Source organism: Chionomys nivalis, chromosome 15 (assembly GCF_950005125.1).
Source record: "Chionomys nivalis chromosome 15, mChiNiv1.1, whole genome shotgun sequence".
Classification (NCBI taxonomy): Eukaryota; Metazoa; Chordata; class Mammalia; order Rodentia; family Cricetidae; genus Chionomys; species Chionomys nivalis.
The window spans coordinates 41,549,074-41,573,536 of record NC_080100.1 but is presented as its reverse complement, the minus strand read 5'-3'; the positions used below and the strand labels follow the sequence as shown (position 1 = coordinate 41,573,536).

Below are 24,463 nucleotides of genomic sequence, written 5' to 3'. Positions count from 1 at the left end.
GAGACCCTTTGACTCTCTATGTTTATTTTCTGTCAGCTACTTGCTATTTCTGTCAGCTACTTGCTAGTTCTGCCTCCTGACCCAAGGTTGATTTTATTTAATTAACGCAAATGCAAATTTGGTGTTCATACTGTTATTATATATCCATATGTGAATTTCCTTTTAAATACAATATTTTAGCCTTGGATTTGGATTGGAGAATTGATAGTTATCACTGAAAAGTATGTGTTAATTCCTATTGTTTTGTTAGTTTTATTGTATTTTGTGTTTTTCTATTCCTCAGATACTGGTCTAGTGTGGATTATTCTTTCATAAAACTTTATAGATCTGTTTACCTTTCTTATCAGTTGGAAGGATTCAAGTATATTCGTAGATCTAGTTTAGTGGTCATCAATTCCTTTAGCCTGCTTTTATCATGGAAAGTTTTCTTTTCTGTTTTGATTATTACAGGTAGTTTTGCTGGATGTAGTATTCTAGGATGGCAGTTTTTCTCCTTTAGAGCTTGTAATAATCATTCTGAGTCCTCATGGCTTTTAAAGTTTTTGTTGATGGTCCTACCCTTTTATAAGTGACTTTGTGTTTTTCCCTTGAAGCTTTCAATGTGCTTTCTTTGCTCTGTATTTTTAATATTTTAACTATACTAGATCAGGGGGATGTTCCTCTATGGTCTTCTTATATTTGGTGTCAAAATACCTCTTATACTTGGATGAGCATCTCTTTCCTTGGATTTGGTACATTTTCTTGAAAATATTTTTCTTTGCCTTTAGCATGAAATTCTTCTCCTATATACATAGATTGTTCTTTCATGCATCCTATAGATCTTAAATGTTGCATTGTTCTTTCTTATTAATTATCGTTGTCATTGTTTGATTGTTTTAATTCCTTTACATTCTCTTTAAGACTGGATATTCTGTTTTCTCCTTGACCGATCTATTGGTGAGGTTGCTCATGGAGCTTTTTATTTGACTTACTGAATTTTTCATTTCCAATATTTCAGGTATTTTTGAGTAATATATTTCATTAAACTCTTGTACACTCTGAACTTTTAATACACCACTTACATTCATTCCTTTGAATCTATTGTCTAGGTTTTCATTTAATTTACTCTTATTGGAGGACATCATTGCACATTTAGTCACTTTTGGAGGAGTTATATTGCCTTTAATTTTCATGTATTTCAAATATTTCATGCTTTTCCATTGAGGCTCATACATCTTGGTTAGGATTAGATCCTTGGTTGGATATTTTCCCCAACGCTTTTTTCACTGGAATCTGTGAAAGCTGATGTGGTTATTATCTCAGGATACATACACTCACCTGGTTGCTGATTTTTGCCTAGATTCTTTCAGTTCCTTTCTAGACTCCTAGATACCTCTCACACTCCCGGGGTGTTGTGGGAGGTCCTTCCGCTCCTCCAGCCAATAGCCGCTGAGATACCAGCCCATTGGGGTGTGGTCTCTCTCCCTTTCAAAAAACGGCTACTTCCCTCCTCACTCTCTCTTTACTTCCTGCTCCGGTTCGGCGACTAGACTTCTTCCTGATTGGATTGCACAGAGGGCTGTTGTCTGGGACGGTGATCTGTAAGTTTTTTCCCCTTTAAATAAATACCACCCTATTAATCATAATCCCCAACTGGTGTGGGATTGTTTATGTGTTGTAATAAGAGCGGCAGGGCTGCGTCCCCGGCACCCAGCCGCCCGCATGGCTAGCTTATGCCCCGAAATAATTACACGGAAACTGTATTCTTTTAAACACTGCCTGGCCCATTAGTTCCGGCCTCTTATTGACTAGCTCTTACATATTGATCTAACCCATTTCTAATATTCTGTGTAGTACCACGAGCTGGCTTACCAGGGAGAATCTTAACCTGCGTCTGTCTGGAGTGGGAGAATCATGGCGACTCACTCACTCGGCTTCTTTCTCCCAGAATTCTGTTTTGTTTACTCCACCCACCTAAAGGCTGGCCAATCAAATGGGCCAAGGCAGTTTCTTTATTAGCCAATGACCTTCCTCCATCATTTCCCCTTTTTCTGTTTAAACAAAAAAGAAAGGCTTTCACTTTAACATAGTAAGATTACATATAGCAAAACAGTTATCAAGCAAGAATTACAGTTATAATATTTATATCTATTTTATCATAACTAAGGAAAACTATAACTATAACTAACCATTCTTCAACTCCATCAAAGACTCCAGAAGGATACAATATTACCTAAGTAAACAAGAAGTAAGAAACTTCAAACTCTAGAAATGACAGAGACATCTCGCTGCCTGGACAGTCACCCAAAGTTTCTCTGTACCGTTGGGGCATCCATCTTCGGCCTACAGGCCCATAGTTTTCAGCAGACATTTCCATGAAGCAGGAAATTCCAAAGACAGTTCAGTCACTTTTTGCTGTGTCCTGCAGAATGTCTCACAGACTCTTTCATGAGTCAGGAACCCCGAAAGACCATCTCACCTTTAGGCAAGTTCAGTAGTCCTCTCTCTGCAGGTTCTCTGTGTCCAGTTTATGCAACAGTCCAGGCAAGAGTAGTTTCTTGCCCAAATGGCTATCAAACTCCATAAGGAGCCTCTTTAATGCCCATCTTCCTCTTGAAGTAGATTGGTGCTGCCAGGAGCAGACGTGTCTCATTATCATGAAAAGCCCTAAGTTATTAAAACATTAAATGCCATGTTCTGTAGTCTTTGAAAGATATGAAGAATGCCTATCTAATTGAAATATATCTCTATATATCTAGAAAATCTAACTAACATGACTACAAGCTTGACTATTATTGATGATTATCCATTAACAACCTATATTTCCTATTTTACATTACATTTTTAAATGAACTACATAATCACAATACCTTAATCAATATCAGAAATACATATACACATAACAAAATTGACTTTATAATCCATACCAATGCAAATTATTTATATCTATATCATATCCCCCTTTAAATGTAAAAGAACATTTATAAACCATATTTGGGAACATGGGCGCAGTTTTTCTCTCCAAACTGCTTCCTGCTGAATGGGGGCGCTGTTATTCAGATCTTTCATGGTGTAACCTGTGTGTCAGGGTCATCTCGGTTGGCAGTTGAGTGAAGTAATTTTCTGAAGGTGTTCACAGCAACCTTTCAGGAGGGCGTGGTCTATCATACCACATTGGGATAGACGCAATCCACAGAGTCTCATCCTCTGTGAAAACAAAAGAAGACCCTCTCCAAAGCATCATATCCTTAGACCCATATTCTGAAATCATAATACCCTTATATCCGTTCTGGTTTAGCTTGGCAGCCCATATAATGAAATGTCTCTCTGCACTTAGCTCCTTTACAGTCAAAAATTTTAAAGAAAACACAATAATACAAAGAATCCAGACTCTCTGTGAATTTTCCATTTTTACGTGGCTTATTTTATTTCTTTTAATCTACAACTATCTGTATTCTGTCTCTTTAAAGACTTTACCCTTTTTTTAAACCATTAACTTTATTATTTATATATATAGTTTTTCTCTCTCAAGCCTACGTACACTCATCCAACACTGTGGTCCTTTATGTCTGAATCTGTTTTATTGTGAATCTGTAATTTTTTTACTATCCAGGAGCATTTCTTAAAATGTTAAGCATTTTTTAAAAACTTAAGTTGCACCATGTATGGGTAATACGGTACTGCCTGTTTACAGCCAGTCTAAACCTTAACTGCGCTGTTATTACGGTAATTATGGTAGTTCCTGCCTGAGACCAGCACAATTCCACATGGCGGAGCTGAGCTGCTCCTGCATCAGAAACATTTGGTGCCCCTGAGTCACACACAGTTCCAGGCACACAGCAGTCCACATTGCCATCAAGCAAGCCGTAGCACTTTACTCCAAATGCTCCATTCAAAAGCTCTGTCTCCCGCAGGAGCCAGACAGAGATCGCGATGGCGGCACAGCCCAGAAAGCCGGCATTTTAAAACAGCCATTTTTTTCCTGTTGCTGAGTCAGGACAATTTCTTTGCTGCACGCAACCCACAAACAGCAAAAATCTGTCTTAAATTCTCTCTGTGTCCTTTTAAAGCCCTCTCAGGTTTTACGTGGAGTTCATTAGCACGCTGGGCGCCACTCTGTTGTAATATGAGCGGCAGGGCTGCGTCCCCGGCACCCAGCCGCCCGCATGGCTAGCTTATGCCCCGAAATAATTACACGGAAACTGTATTCTTTTAAACACTGCCTGGCCCATTAGTTCCGGCCTCTTATTGACTAGCTCTTACATATTGATCTAACCCATTTCTAATATTCTGTGTAGTACCACGAGCTGGCTTACCAGGGAGAATCTTAACCTGCGTCTGTCTGGAGTGGGAGAATCATGGCGACTCACTCACTCGGCTTCTTTCTCCCAGAATTCTGTTTTGTTTACTCCACCCACCTAAAGGCTGGCCAATCAAATGGGCCAAGGCAGTTTCTTTATTAGCCAATGACCTTCCTCCATCATTTATGACTTACGCCTTCACCCAGCACTTGGGAGGCAGAGGCAGGCGGATCTCTGTGAGTTCGAGACCAGCCTGGACTACAAGAGCTAGTTCCAGGACAGGCTCCAAAACCACAGAGAAACATTGTCTTTGCCGCAACACTGGACAGTATTTTTTTAAATTATATGTATACATACATACATGTGTGTATGAGTGTTTTGACTGCATGTATGTATATGCACCATATGACCATGTGTGTGCTTCATGCCTGTGAAGGCTAGAAAAGGGTGTCATATTCTCTGGAAATCTAATTGAGGACAGTTGTGAGTACCATATGGGTTTTGGGAATTGAACCTGGGTCCTCCAGAAGAGCAGCCAGTGCTTTAACCATGGAGCCATCTCTCCAGCCCCTCTTTTTCCATAGTGGGCAGACTTATAATGTCAAGTCATAGAAGCTAGCTCTTTTCAAGCAGTCATTTACAGATCAAGTCACAGATACTGCTCGAAATTATGGGCAGTACAGGAGTTGAACTGTGAATGTTGTTCTCACCTTTGGGCCATTATTTGTGGGAATCAATGTCATGTTGGTTGCATCAATAAATAGTCCTTCACACATTAGATCACAGATTCTGGCCATGCCATTGGGTCCATCTGGAGACCAGCCGAATGCTATGAAGACCCCTGAGCTGCCCCTTCTGATGTTGGGTGCACTGCCTGGAATTTGTCTGTTTCCTAACCTTGCTGAATACTATGTGCAGTTCTGAAGTAAAGTTTCTCAGTATAGTCTAGAGGTCATTTTCTGCTAGCTCTCACAATCTAGTCACATGATATTTACTGAGTTTCCTGAGTGTACAGTTCACTGGGGGTCTAGGGCCAGCAAGCTGCCAATTCATAAGGAGTCTTTTTGAAATCACACTAGTTCTTAATTATTAGATGAATTTCCTTTAATTACAAAGAACAAGTAACAAAACAATGTAGTGCTTTTATTCTAATATGTATTAAGTATATTCATATTGTATTATGTTACAATTTTTTGCTTTTAAACTATTATTTATTTATTTATTATTATGAAAGTATCATTATTATAGAACCACTGAAATATTCTTAAATGCTACATAATATTTTTAATATATTTAAAATATTTTGATGGCTTTTTCACCACAGTAAGTTTTATTGATAATTCTATATTTTGCTCTCTAAGTAAAATATTCTGAAAAGTGTCCATTAATTTTGTCTTCTAGTTATCAATAGATATTTAAAGGAATTTGGGCACATGTGTACACATAACAAAATTTAAGAATTGTGGTATAAAATATTGAAAGCAGTGCTTATCTGAGAAATGATATTGCAGAACTAACAGTGATTCAGAAAATTAAAATATTTATTTAGTGACTTGAAGTCACATAACTGCAGTGGAAATAGAGAAGATAATGGTATGAGAACCTGGTGTTTCATATAGAAAAAAAGAAAAACTTTTGAAGTGGTAGTGAACCATCATTCCAGATTATTACACCAAGTCATTTAGAGAGTTTGATATTCTTTTTGGAACATTCACCAAAGAAACTGAAGATGTAGGAAATTATGATTGGTTCGAGTTTGACAAAGAACACTGGGACGTGTCTAAGATAATGGCTAAAGGAGTAGGCCATAGAATCAGAATGAATAGAATTGAATCAGGAAGTGCAGCTTGGGTTTCCTGTAGAAACCCAGCAGAGAAGATATGACATTAGTCTTCATGATCCTGATACAATTAGAATAAGTGTGAATAGGGATGCTGAGGGACATGAGAGTAGTGCTCTTGTCAGCCAGCCACAATTTTCTGGGGACTTCACTTATCCATGTGTTTCTCTTTTCTAATCTTATGGTAATTTTTCCTTTTTCCCCTCCAGTCAGGTATTGTAGGTCCCTGCTGTCTCTTACCTCGTTATGGTTGTCTTTTCTGTGGGACTGCCATCCCCAAAATAATGACACGAGAGTTTTTATTATTATGAAAGTTTGGCCTTGAGCTTAGGCTTGTTCTCCAATAGCTCATATAACATAAATTAGCCTGCTTCTATTTATCTAGGTTCTGGCACATGGCTTTTGCCTCTTTCCCATTCTGTATATTTGAGTTTCTCCAGTTTTGCTGGTATCTCTTGCATTCCTAGATTCTAACTCTCTGTGTTCCTCTCTCTGCCTGGAAGTTCCACTTAACCTCTCCTGCCTACCTGTTGGCTGTTTGGCTCTTTATTAAACTAACCAGGTACCTTGGGCATGTGAGGTACAACATAGGTACATCTTCAAGCAGTGTAAATAAATATCCCACATGACCTTATTTTCTTTGTGCTTGGTCTTTTTATCAATACATCTTTCTTCACTTTCTCATTTACTTTATGCAGGCTTCTGTTTAAATAGCATTATATTTTGTGTGTGTGTGTGCAGGTATGCATGTGTGTTCCAATGCACGTGGAACCCAGTAATCAGTCTCAGGTGTCATTCCTTGGGTGCCATACACTTTAGGTTTTGAGACAGAATCCTCATTGACTTGGGCAAAGTAAGCTGGACTGGCTGACTATTGAGCCTCAGTGGTCCATCTTTTCCCATCTCCCTAGAGCTCGACTTACTCTAGGGAGCAATATTACAAGTGTGTGACTCCATACCTGCATGTGTACATGGTTTCTGGGGCTTCATCTCAGGTCTAAAACACATGAGGCAAGCACTTCACCAACTATGTTATCTCTACAGTCCAAATAGTGCATCCGAGAGGATATTTCCAAATATTGTAAGTAGTTTGCGTAAGCTTCTTATAATTCTCTGTTCTTTTTTCATTGCCCTTTCTCCTTTTCTTAGCATCACAATCTGATATATCATTTATATATGCAATCAATTACCTTTTCCTACCTTTCCTGCTAGAAGTAAGCATTATGACAGAGCCCAGACTTTCTTTGATTCACCGTTTTACTTCCATCATCTATCTAGTATAGTTTTCATACTACCAGAGGCACTCAATCAGAAACAGCCCTTAGGTGATGAGATAATTATAATATAGTGATTAAGTGTCTAAACTCTGAGGTCAGTCAAATGAGTTTGCTGCTACAATTTGTCCCTTTAGCTTATTCGTAAAGTTGATCATATTGTTTATTTCATAGAACTATTAAAATTAAGTGAGACATGTGAAAACATTTTATAGGAAACATACTACATGAAACCTCATAAATGCCATTTCAGAATGTTTTCATTCTTGCAAGGTTTCTTCTTTCTTGCTTATTAGCTTTCTGAATCTGTTTTCCCTCAATAACCTGAGATTTTGTTAGTGGCTTTCAACTTAATACTGACGACAGACCAGTATGACTTCAGTGTCCTAGTCTTTGTGGTTCAAACCCTAGATTGCTGTCCTACACTTTCTTTTAATCAAAGTCTTAACAAAACATGACTATGTTTTTAAAACACTGTGCTCAGTTTTCTAGGACATTGTTAAACTGCCTGGTAAGATCATTTTTACACAGATACTAGAGTTTGTTATAGTGTATTGAGTTATTCCTCAGGGTTTGAATTTCATATATGGTCTGCTACCAATAAGGATATAAACATAAAAAAACCATAAAGTTACTAAAGGCTTCTTTTTGTTGTTTTTTTTGTTCCTCAACTCATTTTGTGTAGGTTGTGGGTGAATGACAACCTACTCTGTAAGTTATAACACATCTGATTATGTCTTATCTATCTAAGCATATAGTAGTTCAAATGAATTTCTCTAAATAGAATCATAGAAGTTTAGAAATCAAAGGGACATTAGAGATTATTTGGACTAGATGTTTTCTATGTTTTGTTTTTCTTTTTTAGAAAAAGGAAACATTTTTTTCTCATGTGAACTATTATTTGGACACTTAGTACACTGATTAATAAAAACAGCTGATTCTGAGCCCTGGAATCCTAGTCTAGGTCCCCCTTTGTAGTCTGGTACAATCCCTTTAGAGTACTTTATAGAACCCTAAAGTCTCCCCAGAGTGTTGTGTAAAATGAGTAATTTAGAGCAGTTCTTTCATTTTTCTCAGCTGAGGAAATACGTTTAGAGAGTTTGTATTCTAGCTGGTGTTAAATGCTAGTAGGGTGAAGAGCCATCCTTGCATATGACGTATTTAGGAAAGCAGGATTAGAAGAGCAACGTTCTTCTTTATTTATTTTGTGGAGTTCTTATTTTTTATGCAGGTAATTTTCCCCATCTCATTTCTTTTTCATCAGTAAACTATTTGAATCTACTGCATATGAGACACATATTGGGGCTGTAGCTGATACAAAGAAATATAAAACATAATGCTTTTCTTGAAGAAAGCAATAGTTTAGTTGAAAGTTAGAACATGGAGAAAGAACATAGTACTAAACTTAATTAGCTTCAAGATTTGTGCTGAACCAGTGTGAATTTACTGTAATTAAATAAATTTCTAGATTAAATAAATAAATTTATGGAATTGAATCAACTGAAAATAAATGATGTTGATAATAAGCTCTCATTTAGCTCAGAGGCATTATAACACTCCATGTAAGCCTGGGGAGCTTTAAGGAGCCATATGACAGCTGGGTAGGAAGGAGGTAACTAAATAGGCATGATGTGATGTAGTACTGTGGGAAACCAAGGAGCTTTTATTTGAATTGCAGCAAATCCCTTTTCCTTTCTCTATATATGCAGTGTTGGACAATCCTTGATTTTTAAGCCTGTTACTTCATATCCAAATGGGAACACATATTTTAGAAAAACATTAATCAGTATATCACAAACCTCAAATGTTCATGGTTACCACTGAAAAAGTTTATTTCTCCCTTAGTTAGTGTTTACATCAGGTTGTTTTGTAAGAGGTCGTTCAGGGACCTAGCAGCCTTCCTTTTTGGCTTTTACTGCCCCTAAATTTGGGAGTCCTTCCATTCAGTTGGCAGTAGGGAAGCAGGGAGTGGAGAATTCCACTGGAATAGTATTCAGAGACTGATCCTGAAGGTGATTTACAGCCCCTGCCTTTTGTATTGGGTAAAACTTAATAATAACAAAGCTGCACCTAAACACAGAGAGTGAAGTTATGCACAATTTGGAAGGGAACTAGGTTTTTATAGCTGTCTCTACTAACTCAAAGAGTTTTTGAGGGAATGGGCATTTGACATATTTAGAGGGTGCAGAACATGTGCAGGTGTTTAATTGTCTTAAAATATGAAGAAATTTACATAATGCTCTACTTAATATAGAAAATAAAAATTTAAGTTGACATATATTTTAAGCTCTATTTTGAGGAGATACTGATTTGTCTTTTAATCTTGGTAATAAAGATATTTATTTAAAATGACCCTTCTAGGTAAACCCTTTGTTGCTCCTTCTTTTAGCATGGTATTATTGCTACAGAAGATGAAGAATATTTTATTGAGCCTCTAAAGAATACTACAGAGGATTCCAAACATTTTAGTTATGAAAATGGCCATCCTCATGTTATTTACAAAAAGTCTACACTCCAGCAACGACATATCTATGATCATTCTCATTGTGGGGTTTCAGGTGAGTGCAAGGTTTTGGGAAGCTTTGTGTATTGCTGATGTCTCTTTTTTCTGGAAAGTAAAACATTATTAATGATAAAACTATACATGCCAAATTAGATTTATAATGTCCAGAACCATCTTAAAAAGTATTACCTAGTAATAGTTTTAAGTCAGTTTGGAGGCTGTTTAAGAAATTCTTAAAATGTGTCTATATAAAATTTGACTTTTTTAAAGAGAAGTGTAGTTTCTTATTTTATTTACAACTTGCATGCAGAGGTCTTCCACAGTGCCCCGTACTGTTGGGTTAACTTGATGTTTTCATGCTGGTATCAGGAACACACACATCTTGGAAGCCTTCAAACATTTAAGGTTAGAAGCCTTTAAGCATATCACAGGTTGTGATAGCACTGAATGCACAGCAGGGTTGACAAACCCAGGTTTCAGTGGTCAAGAAAAGTCTCATGGGAGATCGAACTTTTCAGCTGAGACCTGAGGGGAAGAGGAACATATCTGAGCCAAAGAGGAAGGTCAGCTGATACAGGGCTTCTAATGAGTTATTATATTGAATTTAAAAAACAAAACAGAATATTATATATCCTTTCTGTATACATACATATCATGGTAGATATATAATTACATATGATATATACTGTCTTTATTGGACATTTGTAGATAAAATATGCAGAATTTATTGTCTGACATACTGACAACCAAGCAAACTAATAATTTAAAAAACTAAAAGTTTGAAAATGATAACAATCAGAATGGTGCTGATAAAAGCACTGAGAAGCAGCTTATGATAAGGTTCAGGTATGTCTACATAATCTTTCAATGCTTTAAGTTAAAATAAATAGAAATTTAAAATAAATAGAAATTGAATGGCTCAGAGAAGTAAAACTGATCAAATTATTCTATTTTTAAACAGTAGGCTGTTTAGCCAGAGGAATGAACAGGCATAATTTATAAATAAATGATTTTGTGATAGCAGATGACTGAAGAGGAGAAATTGAAGTTTTATTAATACAAAAAACATGTTGACAATCATCACAACAATATTTATTATAATATTTTTCTGTGAAAAACACTTAAAAAACACTCACTTATTATTCCACTGCTTTTGATGGCTGGAAGCCTGACTAGATGGGTCATTGCTTAGCCTTAGCTAGAGCCAAGATCTCCTCTAGCATCTTGGCTGAAGAATAGTCCACTTCCCCATTCTCTTGGTTCTTCCTAGAGTTCAATTCTTTGTGGTTCTATATAGCTTTAGTTTTGACATGCCTGTGGGAACCTGTAGTTCCTTTCCATGAGTTAAAAACCATGATTGCTTGCCCTTTTCAAGCCAGTAAGGAAAAGTCTAGAGGTGGCAAATGCATAGTATTGTATAACATAATCATGTATTTCTATATACGTAATTACTTGTATTCCAATTTGGGGTCCTACCCACACTCATAATAGAGTATTCAAAACAGGGCTAATGTGGTAACCTATGGGTTTCAGGGTCGTTGTGGTAACCTATGGGTTTCAGGGTTGTTGTGGTAACCTATGGGTTTATTTGCCACAACTGGACATGAGCAAACACTGTTTTGGAGTAGGGAGTAGAGTATTGGGAAAATTGATATGTCCCTGTCTCCCTTGACCTTTAGAAATAAAGAGAATTATTTAATCTATGTGAACTCCAAAGTATTTAACTGTTTCTTCTCATAGTCATGTTTCATTTCTTCTTTGTAATGTAAAATTTCTCCATCTTACCAATGCAAGGTTTTAAAAAGGCAAAAGCTAATGGAAGACCAATTAAAATAGTGCCACTTTCTGTCAATTATATATTAATTAAAATTTTCCTCATTAAACATTTTAGATACTGGAGGTGAAAATTTTTAATCTGCATAAAGACATGGAAGAAACGTATGTTAAGGTCCTCTACCTGCTCAAATTTAATTAATAAAGAAAAATATAAAAACATAATGATGTATTTACAAATGGCATACAACTAAAACTGAAGAATATATTGCATGAACCATGCCAAATATGGTTTTTAGAATAACCAACTAAAATGCAGTTTTGTGGAGCCTAGTCCCAGTGGACACTTCTACAAAACACTTCTCCACTTAAGGCCCAAGGAACAGAAGACAGAGCAGATAAGAGCAAAGGACTGGGAGTTGTCTGAGAGACTTTGTCTCCTAGTATTGTCAGAAACTACACCCTTAAAGTCTTAGCAACAAGACTCCCTAACTGTGAACTGAACAAGGGTGACACCAATAGATATGCCAAAGTAAATGGTGGGGTGTGTTGGGATGGCTTTTGGCTTCAGCCCTACACAAAGAACTATAAGCAACTAAGGAATGCTGAGAGTGAGAGAAATAGTCTTTTTCAGGGAAGAGCACACCAATGGGTTACCCAATACCAAATGGTCAGCCCTGAAAACATACATACAAGTAATATTATACAGACTGAGAAGATTATATTTAGGAGTACACACACACTCCTAACAGCAATTAATGAAAAAAGAGGTCATAAATTTAAAAGGATCAAGGAGGGGTATATGGCAGGTTTTGGAGGGAGGAAAGAAAAGGTAGAAATGATATTCTCAAAAAAGAATGTGTTGGGGCTGGAGAGATGGCTCAGTGGTTAAGAGCACTGACTGCTCTTCCAGAGGTCCTGAGTTCAATTCCCAGCAACCACATGGTGGCTCACAGCCATCTATAATGAGACCTGGCGCCCCCTTCTGACTTGCGGGCATACATGGAAGGAATGCTGTACACATAATAAATAAATAAATATTTAAAAAAAAAAAAAGAACGTGTTGTTAACATGTCTCTCAGGTCTCATGTTATTATTACCCTGTACCTTTATTTTATTTTCGTGTTTCCATTTTCCAGGTGTGTGTGTTTGTGTGTGTATGTGTAAACATGTTATTTGTTTCTTTGTTTCTTTTGCTGTGTATGGGTGCATGTGTGTGTAGCATGCATGTGTATAGGTACATGTGCTTAAGGTGCCACCTGAATGATGTCGGAAATCATTCTCTTTGTCTTTTCACCTATTTATCAAGTTAGGGTCTTGATAAATCCAGCCTACAGCTCACTTCTGTGATTAGCCTTGATATCCAGTTTGCTCTCGATATCCCCTGTTTCTGCCTTCTGAGGTTGGATTACAGGTGATTTGCCTCATTCACCTGTATTTAAGTGGCTTTAAAAGGGGTCAGTAATACTCTGTGTGTTCTGCCAACATAAATAATTGTAGACAGCAAAATTATGTGGGAAGTCTAATTCATAGCTTTTTAGAACTGAGAAGAAAAGAATAGGATATAATTAAAACTTTTTTTAAAACTTTTATTTTATGTCTGTTGTTATTTTGCCTGCATATGTGTCTGTGTGAGGGTGTCAGATCTTGGAGTTCCAGACATGTGAGCTGCCATGTAGTTGCTGGGAATTTGGAAGGGCAGTCAGTGTTCTTAACCACTAAGCCATCTATCCGGGACTGCCTAATTAAGACATTTTAACAAGAGCATCTTACTGTAATACAGATGCCTTTCACATTGGGGATAGATACTGCATCATAGTCGTTTTCTGTCTGCATGGTTTTAGTCTAGTTTAGAAGTTTAGGCCCTAGTTTATTTTAATCGTAAGTGGTTCATTGCAGTATATACTCCAATTTAGAATATAAATAGTCACTGGAATAATAGTAAATGACTTGTTTAAAAATCTATGAATTACTTCACTTTATAGGTATATTTTATTTTCATGAGCAATTGAATGATAATTTTTCAGATAAGATAACTAATTGAAGAATTGAAAGTTTTTCTTGTTTATATAGTTCTTTACTCTCTTCTTATTGAATATGTTAATCCATTAGAGAGTTTATGAGAAACCTATCTACATGAGATCTATACATAAGTATATTTTGTTAGTGAATCTATCTGAACTACTTATTACTTTTATCGTAGATCTCACAAGACATGGCAAACCTTGGTGGCTGAATAAGACATCTGCTTTTTCTTCTTTCCTACCAATTAATGACACACATCTTCACCACAGACAGAGAAGATCTGTGAGCACTGAGAGATTTGTGGAGACACTGGTAGTGGCAGACAAAATGATGGTGGGCTACCATGGCCGTAAAGACATTGAACATTATATTTTGAGTGTGATGAATATTGTAAGTTTGATCCCTCTAAATACTGTCTTACTAAGTAGTTTGTTGTGTTTTATACTAAAGTAATGAATTTTTACTGAAATAAATAATGATGAACTTTCATTTGTATAAGTTGGTAAGAAATGAATTTGAATCATTTTAATTAACTGCTTGGGATTGAGTCTAGAACTTGTACTCAGAAAACACATACATGCACTGCCATGTCATTTTGTTGATTTTTTTCAACCAGACTAAGAATTTGTCAATTGACCTTTTTTGGGGAGGCAGGGGGACAGGGTCTCTCTATGTAACCATGGCTTGCTGAATTTCACTATGTAGAGTGAACTAGATCTGCTTGATTTAAGGCATGTACCACCATACCTGGGTGGTCAATTAACTTTTAAATTGCATAGAAAAAAAAGTAAAATATCTTGTTGTTCATTTTTAGTTAATGCCACTGTTTAAAAATGAGTCCTCAAGTCTTGTTTAAGGAGCTTGGAACATCAACTCATATTATAGATTTTGTGATGCATGCATTTCTTCTCTAAAGAGGGTACTTGTAGATTTACATAAAATCCTTTAACCAAAGCATCTTGAAGATGGAGTCCTAAGTAGTATAGGGTAAATGAATATCTTTAAATATACACCATTAAGACCTAAAAATTGCTTTTTATCTTTTTTAGAAATTCAAAATATCATTCCATTATTTTTGTCTGACTTTTTGTCTTTTCTTATTTTCTGGAGGTCAGGTTGCCAAACTTTACCGTGACTCCAGTCTAGGAAACGTTGTGAATATTATAGTGGCTCGCTTAATTGTTCTCACAGAAGATCAGGTAAGAATGGATTAGTTTATACATCAAAGCTTTTAGGCTATTGGATTATGAGCAGATATATTTCTTTGTTACTTCTCTTAGGAAGTCATAGTTAAATTTTTTTGCTCTTGACTTTAATTTTTATGCAATATTGAAATACTTGGTAATAATATATATCTCATGTCTTATTAAAACTTTTCTCCATATGTACATACTTGCTACATGTTTCAGAATTAAGGATGAGCATTTTATTTGTATGGCTTACCTGAAAATAATGGTTTTGGTTGTTTTTTGTATGCTGACGATTTCATATATATTCTCTTTATTGTTGAAGTTGGAACTGGAAGGAAAGTCTATTCAGTAGTAAATTAAATGAATCCTAGGTCAGATGTTGTGGAGATAAAAACCGGCAAGAGATTATTTCTAGAAACCACTGCTTCTACTTATAGTCCCACTTTAGCTTTCAAAAGTTTGACAACTGACCTTAGTAATTTGTTTGGAACATTTCTGGTATGCATGTTGTATTGCAGCCAAACTTGGAGATAAACCATCACGCAGACAAGTCCCTCGATAGCTTCTGTAAATGGCAGAAATCCATTCTCTCCCACCAAAGTGATGGAAACACCATTCCAGAAAATGGGATTGCCCACCACGATAATGCAGTTCTAATTACTAGGTATGGTTTGTTGCAAGTATTTTTCCTTTGATTGTTGTGTTTGTTTAATATTGTAACTATATTTGGTTTTATCTAAAGCCTCATGCAGATAATGAGTGTAGAAAGCGCAAAGTGGTAATTTTTTTTATTACTGTGAAAGAATATGGTCTACTATTAATGTGCTTATATCAAATGAGCTAAATAAGAAAGAAAGATTAAGATTTAATTTGGAAATTTAATAAAATGACTTTTCTCCTTATAAATCCTATTTGTAATATTAAGTTGGAAGTACAAATCCCATTTGTTAAAATATTAAAAGCAAGATTTAAAAGCATGAGAAATAAATTGTCACTTTTGGTTATAAAATATGACAACTATTCCTATGTACTTCCTAGTTGTGTTAATTTGTGTTAATTTACTAAAGAAAGAGGAGAGTGTATGTCTATTTAATTATATTATTTAAATTAAGCATTTAAGTGCAAAAAAACGTGTTCAGAATTGGAGAGATAGCTCAGTGGGTGTGAGCTTGGGCTGCTTTTGGAGAAGACCCCTTCACGTCTCATCACCCACATTGGGCTTCCATACTGCCTATAGCTAAGGTTCTCGAGAATCTGATGCCTTCTACAGCTACTGGTACATAAACTGCATACATTCACACAAACACACACATATACATAAAAAAATCTTTAGGAAGCAGTTTTATCATATTGTTTGTAAAGTTCTCTTCTAAGAAAAGTCATTGCTCCGTAATAACCTAGTGAAATCACCCCTCTTTCCTTTTTACAGTGTTGTTTATGCTTACTCTCTAACAGCTCTGCGGAGTATATATAGCATTGGGATTTTTTGCATGTTAGAAATGAGGAAACTAAATCAAAATAGTTGAATAAGTTTTTTAAAGGTCATTCAACTAATAAATCAAAATAGACTTAACCCCTGATGATCTTGTTTTCTTTTTATTAGCCTATGTACATTGATTTCTTTTTATTTTTCATTTTTTATCTTTCAATTTTGTTAGTCTGACATCTAGAACAAGGGCTCCAGCTGTCCTCCTGTCTTAACCTCCCAAATGGCTGGGACTGTGGATGTGCCAAACTTTGTTTTAATTTATTTATATTCTGACAGTGATTGTGTAGAAACATTATTCTTTAATAATCCTAACTTAATAATTTTGAACTCAACTCTATTTATAAATAAAAGACAATAAATTAACAAAGTGAACAGTAAGCAAATAGAAACAAATGGTGTCTTGGCTGAGTGAAATAGCTTTGTCATTTTGATTATTTTTTTCATTTGCAAGCATATATTTAACATATGCATGATCTGTGGTAGGCTTCTATTCTTTAACATCTAAGGAGGGAGGTAGGATCAGAATCTTGACACTCAGTAAGATAACATGATTTAACTTTTACAAAAACTTCTGTCAACTGTACCATAAAGTCTCCGAGTGCTTTTTAAGGTATATTTGTTTTAATTTTGCACTAGCCTCATCTTCCTGAGATCAGAAACTAGATACTTTTATCATATGCTTGCTGAATAAAACTACACCTTATGGTCCTATATGTATGTGCTGATACAATTGTCTGATCAATTTTCTGATTCCTCATAGTATTTATACCTGAAAGACTATCAAATATCCTTAAGGAATTAAAAATTTACTAGGAATTGTGCTAATGTAGAAACCTTTTATTCACTAACATATATGGACATGGTTAGTGTTAATGAAATCATGGAAAACTTCTATGTATATAGTTATCAAAATGATCACACAAATTTACATGCGTTCTATATTCCTTTCTGTCTCATATAACTACAACTATACAGTTTCAATATATCTGCACTAGATTTTCACATTTTTTTCAGAAAGTAACAGAAATTGCATCAAGGCTACAGATTCATAAGTATTTAAGTAGGAAACAGATTTGGGCAGTTTACTACCCTATTATGGCTACAATATTCAACTCTTAATTTGCCCAGATAGCTCCTTAATTCTCTGATGAGTTTTTTGCTTTGTAGGCTACTTTGAGTGGCTTTGGTATCTGAAATTTGAACATAACTCTTTCTTTCTTTTATTGTCTCTGGTAAGCAGTCATAGTAGCATTAGAAATGCCGTCAGGATTTAATAGAAGTCAGTGTTCAGATCTCCTATCAATCTATATTGGATAATGTAATTGAGGTTACAAGAATGCCTTTTGTAGCAGGTGAAGATGGCTCATTTGGTAAAATGTTTGGTGGGGAATCATTAGTACCTGATTTCAGATCCCTACCATTCCCATCAAAACCCAGATGTAGTAATATACATTGATGGGAAAGCAGAGACAGAAGGAAATAGCTGACTGGTAAGTTCCAGGTTCAGTTACAGACCCTGTCTCAAAAATAAGATAGAGATGGGCTAGAGAGATAGCTCCGTAGTTAAGGGTGCTTGCTGCTCTTACAGAGGATCTGGATTTGATTCCTAGCATCCATGTAATGGCTTACAACTGTCTCCAGTTTTAGGGGTCTGACATCTTCTGACCTCTATGGAGACCAGGAATGCAAGTGGTGTATACAGATACCTGTAGATAAACATGCATGCATGTAAAGTACAATTAAATAAACCTTTAGCAAATATGGTGGAGAGATGATTGTAAAAGACACTCAACATTAACCTCCTGCCTTCATACTCACAAGTATACACATGTATTTCCACATACAAGCATGCACATGAACATGTGCACACATACAAATGTCTCTTTAGGGCAGTATCTATTTTAAACTACTATTAACACCTCAAGGTGATACTAGATTATATACTTGGGTCACAGAATGCCTAATCAAAATGAGATGATTACTATTTTCATTATGTAGTTGTTTTTCAGTGAAGGAATAAGAGTTATCAGTGAATATATATACACATCTTGATACATATCATGATGTTACTTTTAGTAAAATTCAGAGAGTTCCACAAATGATTTTATATTAAAGTTGAAACCTGTATCATATAACTTGCACACTCAGAGTTGTAACTCCACCATTTATTAGTAGAGCATGATTTATGTTTGCTTGAAATGTCAGCTCACTAGGGGTAATGTGGAATGTAGTTGTCAAGGATTACAGAAGAAAACTGGTGATACTTTTATCTCCACAAGACCAAATTTGTTCCAAGAACTTAAATGTTTTAAGCGCAAAGTCATTTGGAACTATAGTCACTTAGGCAGTTTTAAGAGCTCTGTTAAAAAAAAATGATACTATTTTATTTTATTCATTTGAGTTTAAACTGTACCCTGCAAAGTTATTAGGTCACTGACTAGACAGAAAGAAAACAGGTGTGTCCTACCTTTGATACTATAACACGATGCTGTCATTGACAAAGTTCTCTCTTGAGAACTGAGAAATCCAGCTTTAAAAAAGAACTCACAAAAATGTCTTATAACATTTTAGTAAGTTTACAATTTTGTACTAGGCCAGGCCACATTTATAGCTATACTGAGCTACATGCAAATCCAGTGACTGTGGATTGAATGTACTATCAAATTAAAACATAATTGTTTTATCTAGTATTAGTAATACTGAAAAACAAGAACTAAGAATTCATCAAGTTATTTACATATTCTATTTTTCATTTACATGTATGTGTTTTACATGTAAACCTATGTGTCTTGGTCTCTTGGTCACTGTTCTATTTCTTTGAAGAGACACTATGGGCAAGGAAAATCTTATAAAAGAAAGCATTTAATTAGGGGCTTGCTTGCAGTTTCCGAGGTTAGTCCCTTATCATCATTGAGGGCAACATGGCAGCATGTCATGTAGGCAAGCACTGGAGCAGTAGCTAAGAGTTACATCCTGATCTATAGGCAGAGAGAGCAACACTGAGCCTGGTGTGTGCTTTTAAAACCTTAAATCCACTCCCAACCCATCCCCAGTGACACACTTCCTCCAGCAAGGTCATACCTACGCCAGCAAGGCTACATCTCTAATCCTTCTCAAATATTGCCACTTTCTGGTGACTAAGCATTCAGATAAATGAACTTGTGGGAGCCATTCCTATTCAAAACACCACAATATGTATCTGTAGCTTTTATAGATATTGTTATTAATATGTAATAATTTATAATGTAGTGAACACCTGTTGTTACCAATCAGACTCATAAAAACTTGACATATAGCTCCATGTCCCTTCCTAAAATGATGTTCAGTTTCTTCTCTATGATATGATATTACCTGATCTCTTATCTCTGAATACCAACTGGTTAGTGCAATCATATATATGTGTGGAAATGTGGCGACATTTCTCTGTATTCTATTTTATATGTTATATTTTATTTATCTAATCTTTTATGTATGAGTATTTTGTCTGCATTTATGTCTGTATACCACTTGTGTGCGTACTGCCCATGGAGGCCAGAAGAGGGCATAGGATCCATGGGGATGGGAGTTGTGAATTACTTTGTAGGTGCTGGGTATTGTTCCTTGGTCCTGTAGAAGCAAGTGGTACTCTTAGATGATAAGCCATCTCTCCTTCCCTAAAGTATATCTTAAATAAACAATTGTAGCACAATGAGAATGTTCTTTTTTGTGGTTTCTATCTAAACTCTCAAAATTATCAACTTTTGTTTTTGCTTATTTGTTTTCAAGACAGAGTTTCTCTGTGTAACATCCCTGGCTGTCCTGGAGCTTGATTTGTAGACCAGGCTAGCCTCAAACTCACAGTGATTCACCTGCCTCTGCCTCCAAGTGCTGGGAGTAAAGACATGCACCTCCACGAATCAACAGAATTATGAACTGTTAATCACTATCTTATGTCAGTCAATGATTAAACTTTGCACCATAAATTCTTGACACTCAAGTTATTGGGCAAAGTAGGACTGTATAACATTAATTTGATTAAAATCTTTAAAATTAATTTTTGTTAGATTTTGTGCTTTTATAAATTATATCTAAAATTGATCAAGTTCTATGTATTTATTATATAGTGTTTTGACATATGTGTAAATTTTGGAATGCTTAAATCAAATATTTGCTTGATTTGCATCATCTTATATACTTCGTTAACATACATATTAACAAACTGCTAATAACAGTTGCTTAAGAATAAAATCTTGCCTATGACATATTATTTACTTTTCATTTCCACATGAAGACAGGAAATATCAATCACAAACTTAAAATTAAACCAATTTCTGAATTTATGTTGTAGTAAAAAATATTTAAGAAATTTATATAATAGTTTGAAATTCAGTAGGAAGCTGGTGAAGTAGACTGTACTATTAGTAAAAACTGATTTATATGTTTTTGTCTTTCTCTTCTATAAGGTATTGGAAACATAATTTTCCATTTTAAGATATTAACACATTACACTTTATATATCTGGAATAGAAATATCACCTAAGTTCTTTTTGCATGGAAACAATATTCTTGAGATATAATTCAGACCACATAATTTACCCTTTAAAAGGACAATTCAGTGGTTTTTGTGTACTTGTTCAGAAGGTTATGGTACCATCACTATAATTAATTTTAGAATATTCTGTTACTTCTAAAGGAAGTCATGCCCATTTCCCTGACTCCCAGCCCTAGCCTTGCCAGCCCCAGACAGCAGCTAATCTAACCTTTTCTCTTATTATTTTACCTATTCTGGAACTTTCACAGATATCATTTATCTATCATATGGCATGTATTAATATCACATTCTTCTTACTAGCCTAAATCCAGTGTAACAGATTTAAGAATTCCTTTCTTCAGTAGGCTATTTTTGTATTTCTTAAAAAAAAAATTTTTTTATTGTGCATATGTGTGTAGGCACCTTGAGAACTGGAGCTATAGGCAGTTGTACGCTATCTGAAGAGGGTGCTGGGAACTGAACTTGGGTCCTCTGCAAGAGCAGCAAGTGCTCTTTTTTTAAACCATTTTTTATTGTTTTTAATCAAGCAATCCATTTTTGTTTGTTCCCCTCCCTTCCTCCCCTCTCCTTTCCTACCCTCTCCTGTGACCCCCACGCTCCCAATTTACTCAGGAGATCTTGTCTTTTTCTCTTTCCCTGCAGCAAGTAATCTTAACCTCCAAGCTTTCTCTCCAGTCCCTCTTATTAGGTTAATTTTTAATCAATATACTTTTATAATTTCTATTTGTGAAAAGCATAGTACTCATCAGTACATCTTAAAGTATAGATGCACACTAATTCCCATAATTAGATCCTTAAATAAAATTGGTGTATTTATTCTCATAAGGGGTCATAACTGTTTACTTTGGCGCTCCTAGATCATAAAGGAATGGGAATTTCTGAAGTAAATCAACTATATAAAATTTAAAAATTGCTTTAAAATGGTTTTGATAGAGTTTGGCCTATAATGTATGAATTTAAACACATTTTTTAAAAGACTATATCTGTCTGGATTTAATACTGGCTTCATGGTGATATGTGAAGAAAGAGAGATAAAAAGATTAAACATGGCACAATAACATTTAATTCATAAGAAATAAAAATGTTCAAGGAAATAATAATATTAAATATTTTATAACTTATTATCATTAGGTTTAAGGACAATATATGAGTGTTGAGTTCAGATTATAGAGAGGTGGATTTTGCCAGCGGCTGTTTTGAAGCACGTGGTCTTCTTCCTCTATGGCCCACCATTCCTGCCATCCTCTCCTCTCCTGTGTCTTTTCCTTTGTTCCTGTCTTATTGATTCTTTACTCAAAACTATTTATTGACAATTGTTTTCTCTCCAGTCTAGAACTACGGCAAACTAGAATGATTATAATTTCTTGTGTAAACAGTCTTTTAAGAGTGAAAGTAGATATCATTCACAGTTAGCTCTAGAATATGGGTGCAAGCTAGGGCCTACCAAAACAGGCATTAACTGTGATTGTGAAGTTTCAACTAAAAATGGAAATAAGATGGTGTATTGTTATTAAACGTTTTAAGAAAGAGTAACTACAGGACTGATATTTGTTTTATGGTTGTACCAATGTATATGTATATAAACATGCTTATTATATGCCAAATAATTAAGGGTTTTATAAATGCTTAATATTTTATGCTTAACTGTATAAATCGGATACTGCTATTATCTCCCATTTTTGACAGGGAAGTTGAGGAATAGTTAGTGAAAGCAAGGTTTAAAACAAACTAGTTGCAGAGTTCTTTTTAAAGCACTTAACAAAGTAGTTAAGGCAAAATAATTATGTGGAGATACTTTAATATTTTTGGCACCTGTGGTAGGTGGTGATCAAAGATGGTCCTAGTGAACTTCACCTTTTGCTATTGATTTAAAAAATATTTCATATGTATGAGCATTTGGCCTCTGTGTGTGTGTGTACCTAGTGCCTGAAAAGTCCAAAGTGGTACTGGTGATCTGACCATGTGAGCAGGCATGTGGATGCTTGGAATTGATCTTGGGCCCTCTGGAAGAGAAGCAAGTGTTCCTAATTGCTGAGCCAATCTCCATCTTGATATTTTTGGCCCTATGTGATCTTTCTCCTTGAGTGTATGTTACATAGTAAATAAATATGTTCAGTCTTTTTACATGTTTGGTCATATTTTGTGCATGCTATTGTAAATGATATTATTACTAAAATTTTATTTTAAATTGTTGCTATTATATGTTGATTGAATATTCTGTAACATTGCTACTTATTAGCTTTTAGTAGCTTTGTATTTGTAAGTGTAGTGTTTGTGCTTTGAGACAAAGAAGGTATCTTAACACATAGCCCCACTGGCCTTGAATTTGTTTTTATCAGTATCCTCATGCCTCTCTGCCTCCGTACAATCACGTACCAGAATATCATTGACTAGTTTTACAAGTTTTCAGATTTTTGTTTCTCATATATATGTATATATATTTATTTATTCATGTATATATAAATATATATGTTTAATTTATGTTGTTTTATTTTTTGTTCAGGGTTTTCTTGTTTTTATGGATATGTAGTATGTGAATTGAAAGATGTATTTTCAAACATCTTGCTAATTTGGATTTACTGATTTATTCTTGTTTTTTCAAATTTGCTTTAAAGATTTTGAGAATATTTTACTTAGTTAGATAGCAGTTTGTAATTATCTACTTAAATGTATTAGGTAAAAGAAATAAAATTATCTTGTCTGTTTATTCATACCCCTTGTCCGCAAAAGTGAATTATTCCAAACATTTTCAAAATTTCAGTTTGTTTTCTTCAGATAATTAACTAATTAACCTCATTAATGTTTTGTATGTGTGTATTTATTAAACTTAAATAAATAATAAGGTTAAATTCTCTTGGCATATTACCTTAATTTTAGGTTTGTTTTGATTTTTCAATCAGGTGGCATGTTAATGAGTAAACAAGTGCTTTGTGACAAGTATGTGGCTTGAAGCCAGTGAAATGTCTGCATGTGCCCAGCGATAGTCAATGTGTTCTGATACACAGCTGTCATAGTTACTGCATGCTGCACTGATATTACAGCATCTGTTATTAATGGACAGTTTACTGTTTGTCAAAATGTGAGTTGTGTGATTTCCTTGTTTCCACTGGGAAAATCCTTTTGTATGTGTTTTCAACATTTCAATGGGGACCAGGGATTTACAGTAGAGGGACAGAAGCTTTAAAATATTAACAGCCCATTAAGTACAGGATATGGTCCATGAGGTTTAATGGGAAGTTGTTAAAAGGAGATGGAACTGTTCCAGTGTTTGGGTAGACGTGGTTAATGGAAAAGCACAGGGCAGGGAGCTCTTAAAACCATATATATATTTGTGTAGACCAAAAGACAATAGCAACACATATCATTCCCAATAAGCAATACTTGGAGCACAGCAAGAACTCCATTTGATGCATATGCTAACTTTCTTTTTCAAAAGATAGCTGGGGAGGTTGTGCTAGAAAATTTCTCCCTGTGGATCTGAGATGCTTGCTATTCATTAAATCAAATTGAAAGACTTTGAAATAGCACCTACTTTGTTTAACTTTAAGAGATTACAAG

The 24,463-nt window shown here is 35.2% G+C and overlaps 1 protein-coding gene across 1 annotated transcript in view; it reads left to right on the top strand.

The window, feature by feature from the left end:
• The window catches only part of Adamts6 (ADAM metallopeptidase with thrombospondin type 1 motif 6), a 195,745-nt gene that overhangs the window by 7,341 nt on the left and 163,941 nt on the right, over nucleotides 1-24,463 (top strand). Inside the window, exons 3-6 of the mRNA XM_057789774.1 lie at nucleotides 9,784-9,952; nucleotides 13,874-14,085; nucleotides 14,811-14,894; nucleotides 15,404-15,549. Coding sequence (XP_057645757.1) covers nucleotides 9,784-9,952; nucleotides 13,874-14,085; nucleotides 14,811-14,894; nucleotides 15,404-15,549 — 611 coding nt within the window. The remainder of the gene's footprint in view (nucleotides 1-9,783; nucleotides 9,953-13,873; nucleotides 14,086-14,810; nucleotides 14,895-15,403; nucleotides 15,550-24,463) is intronic.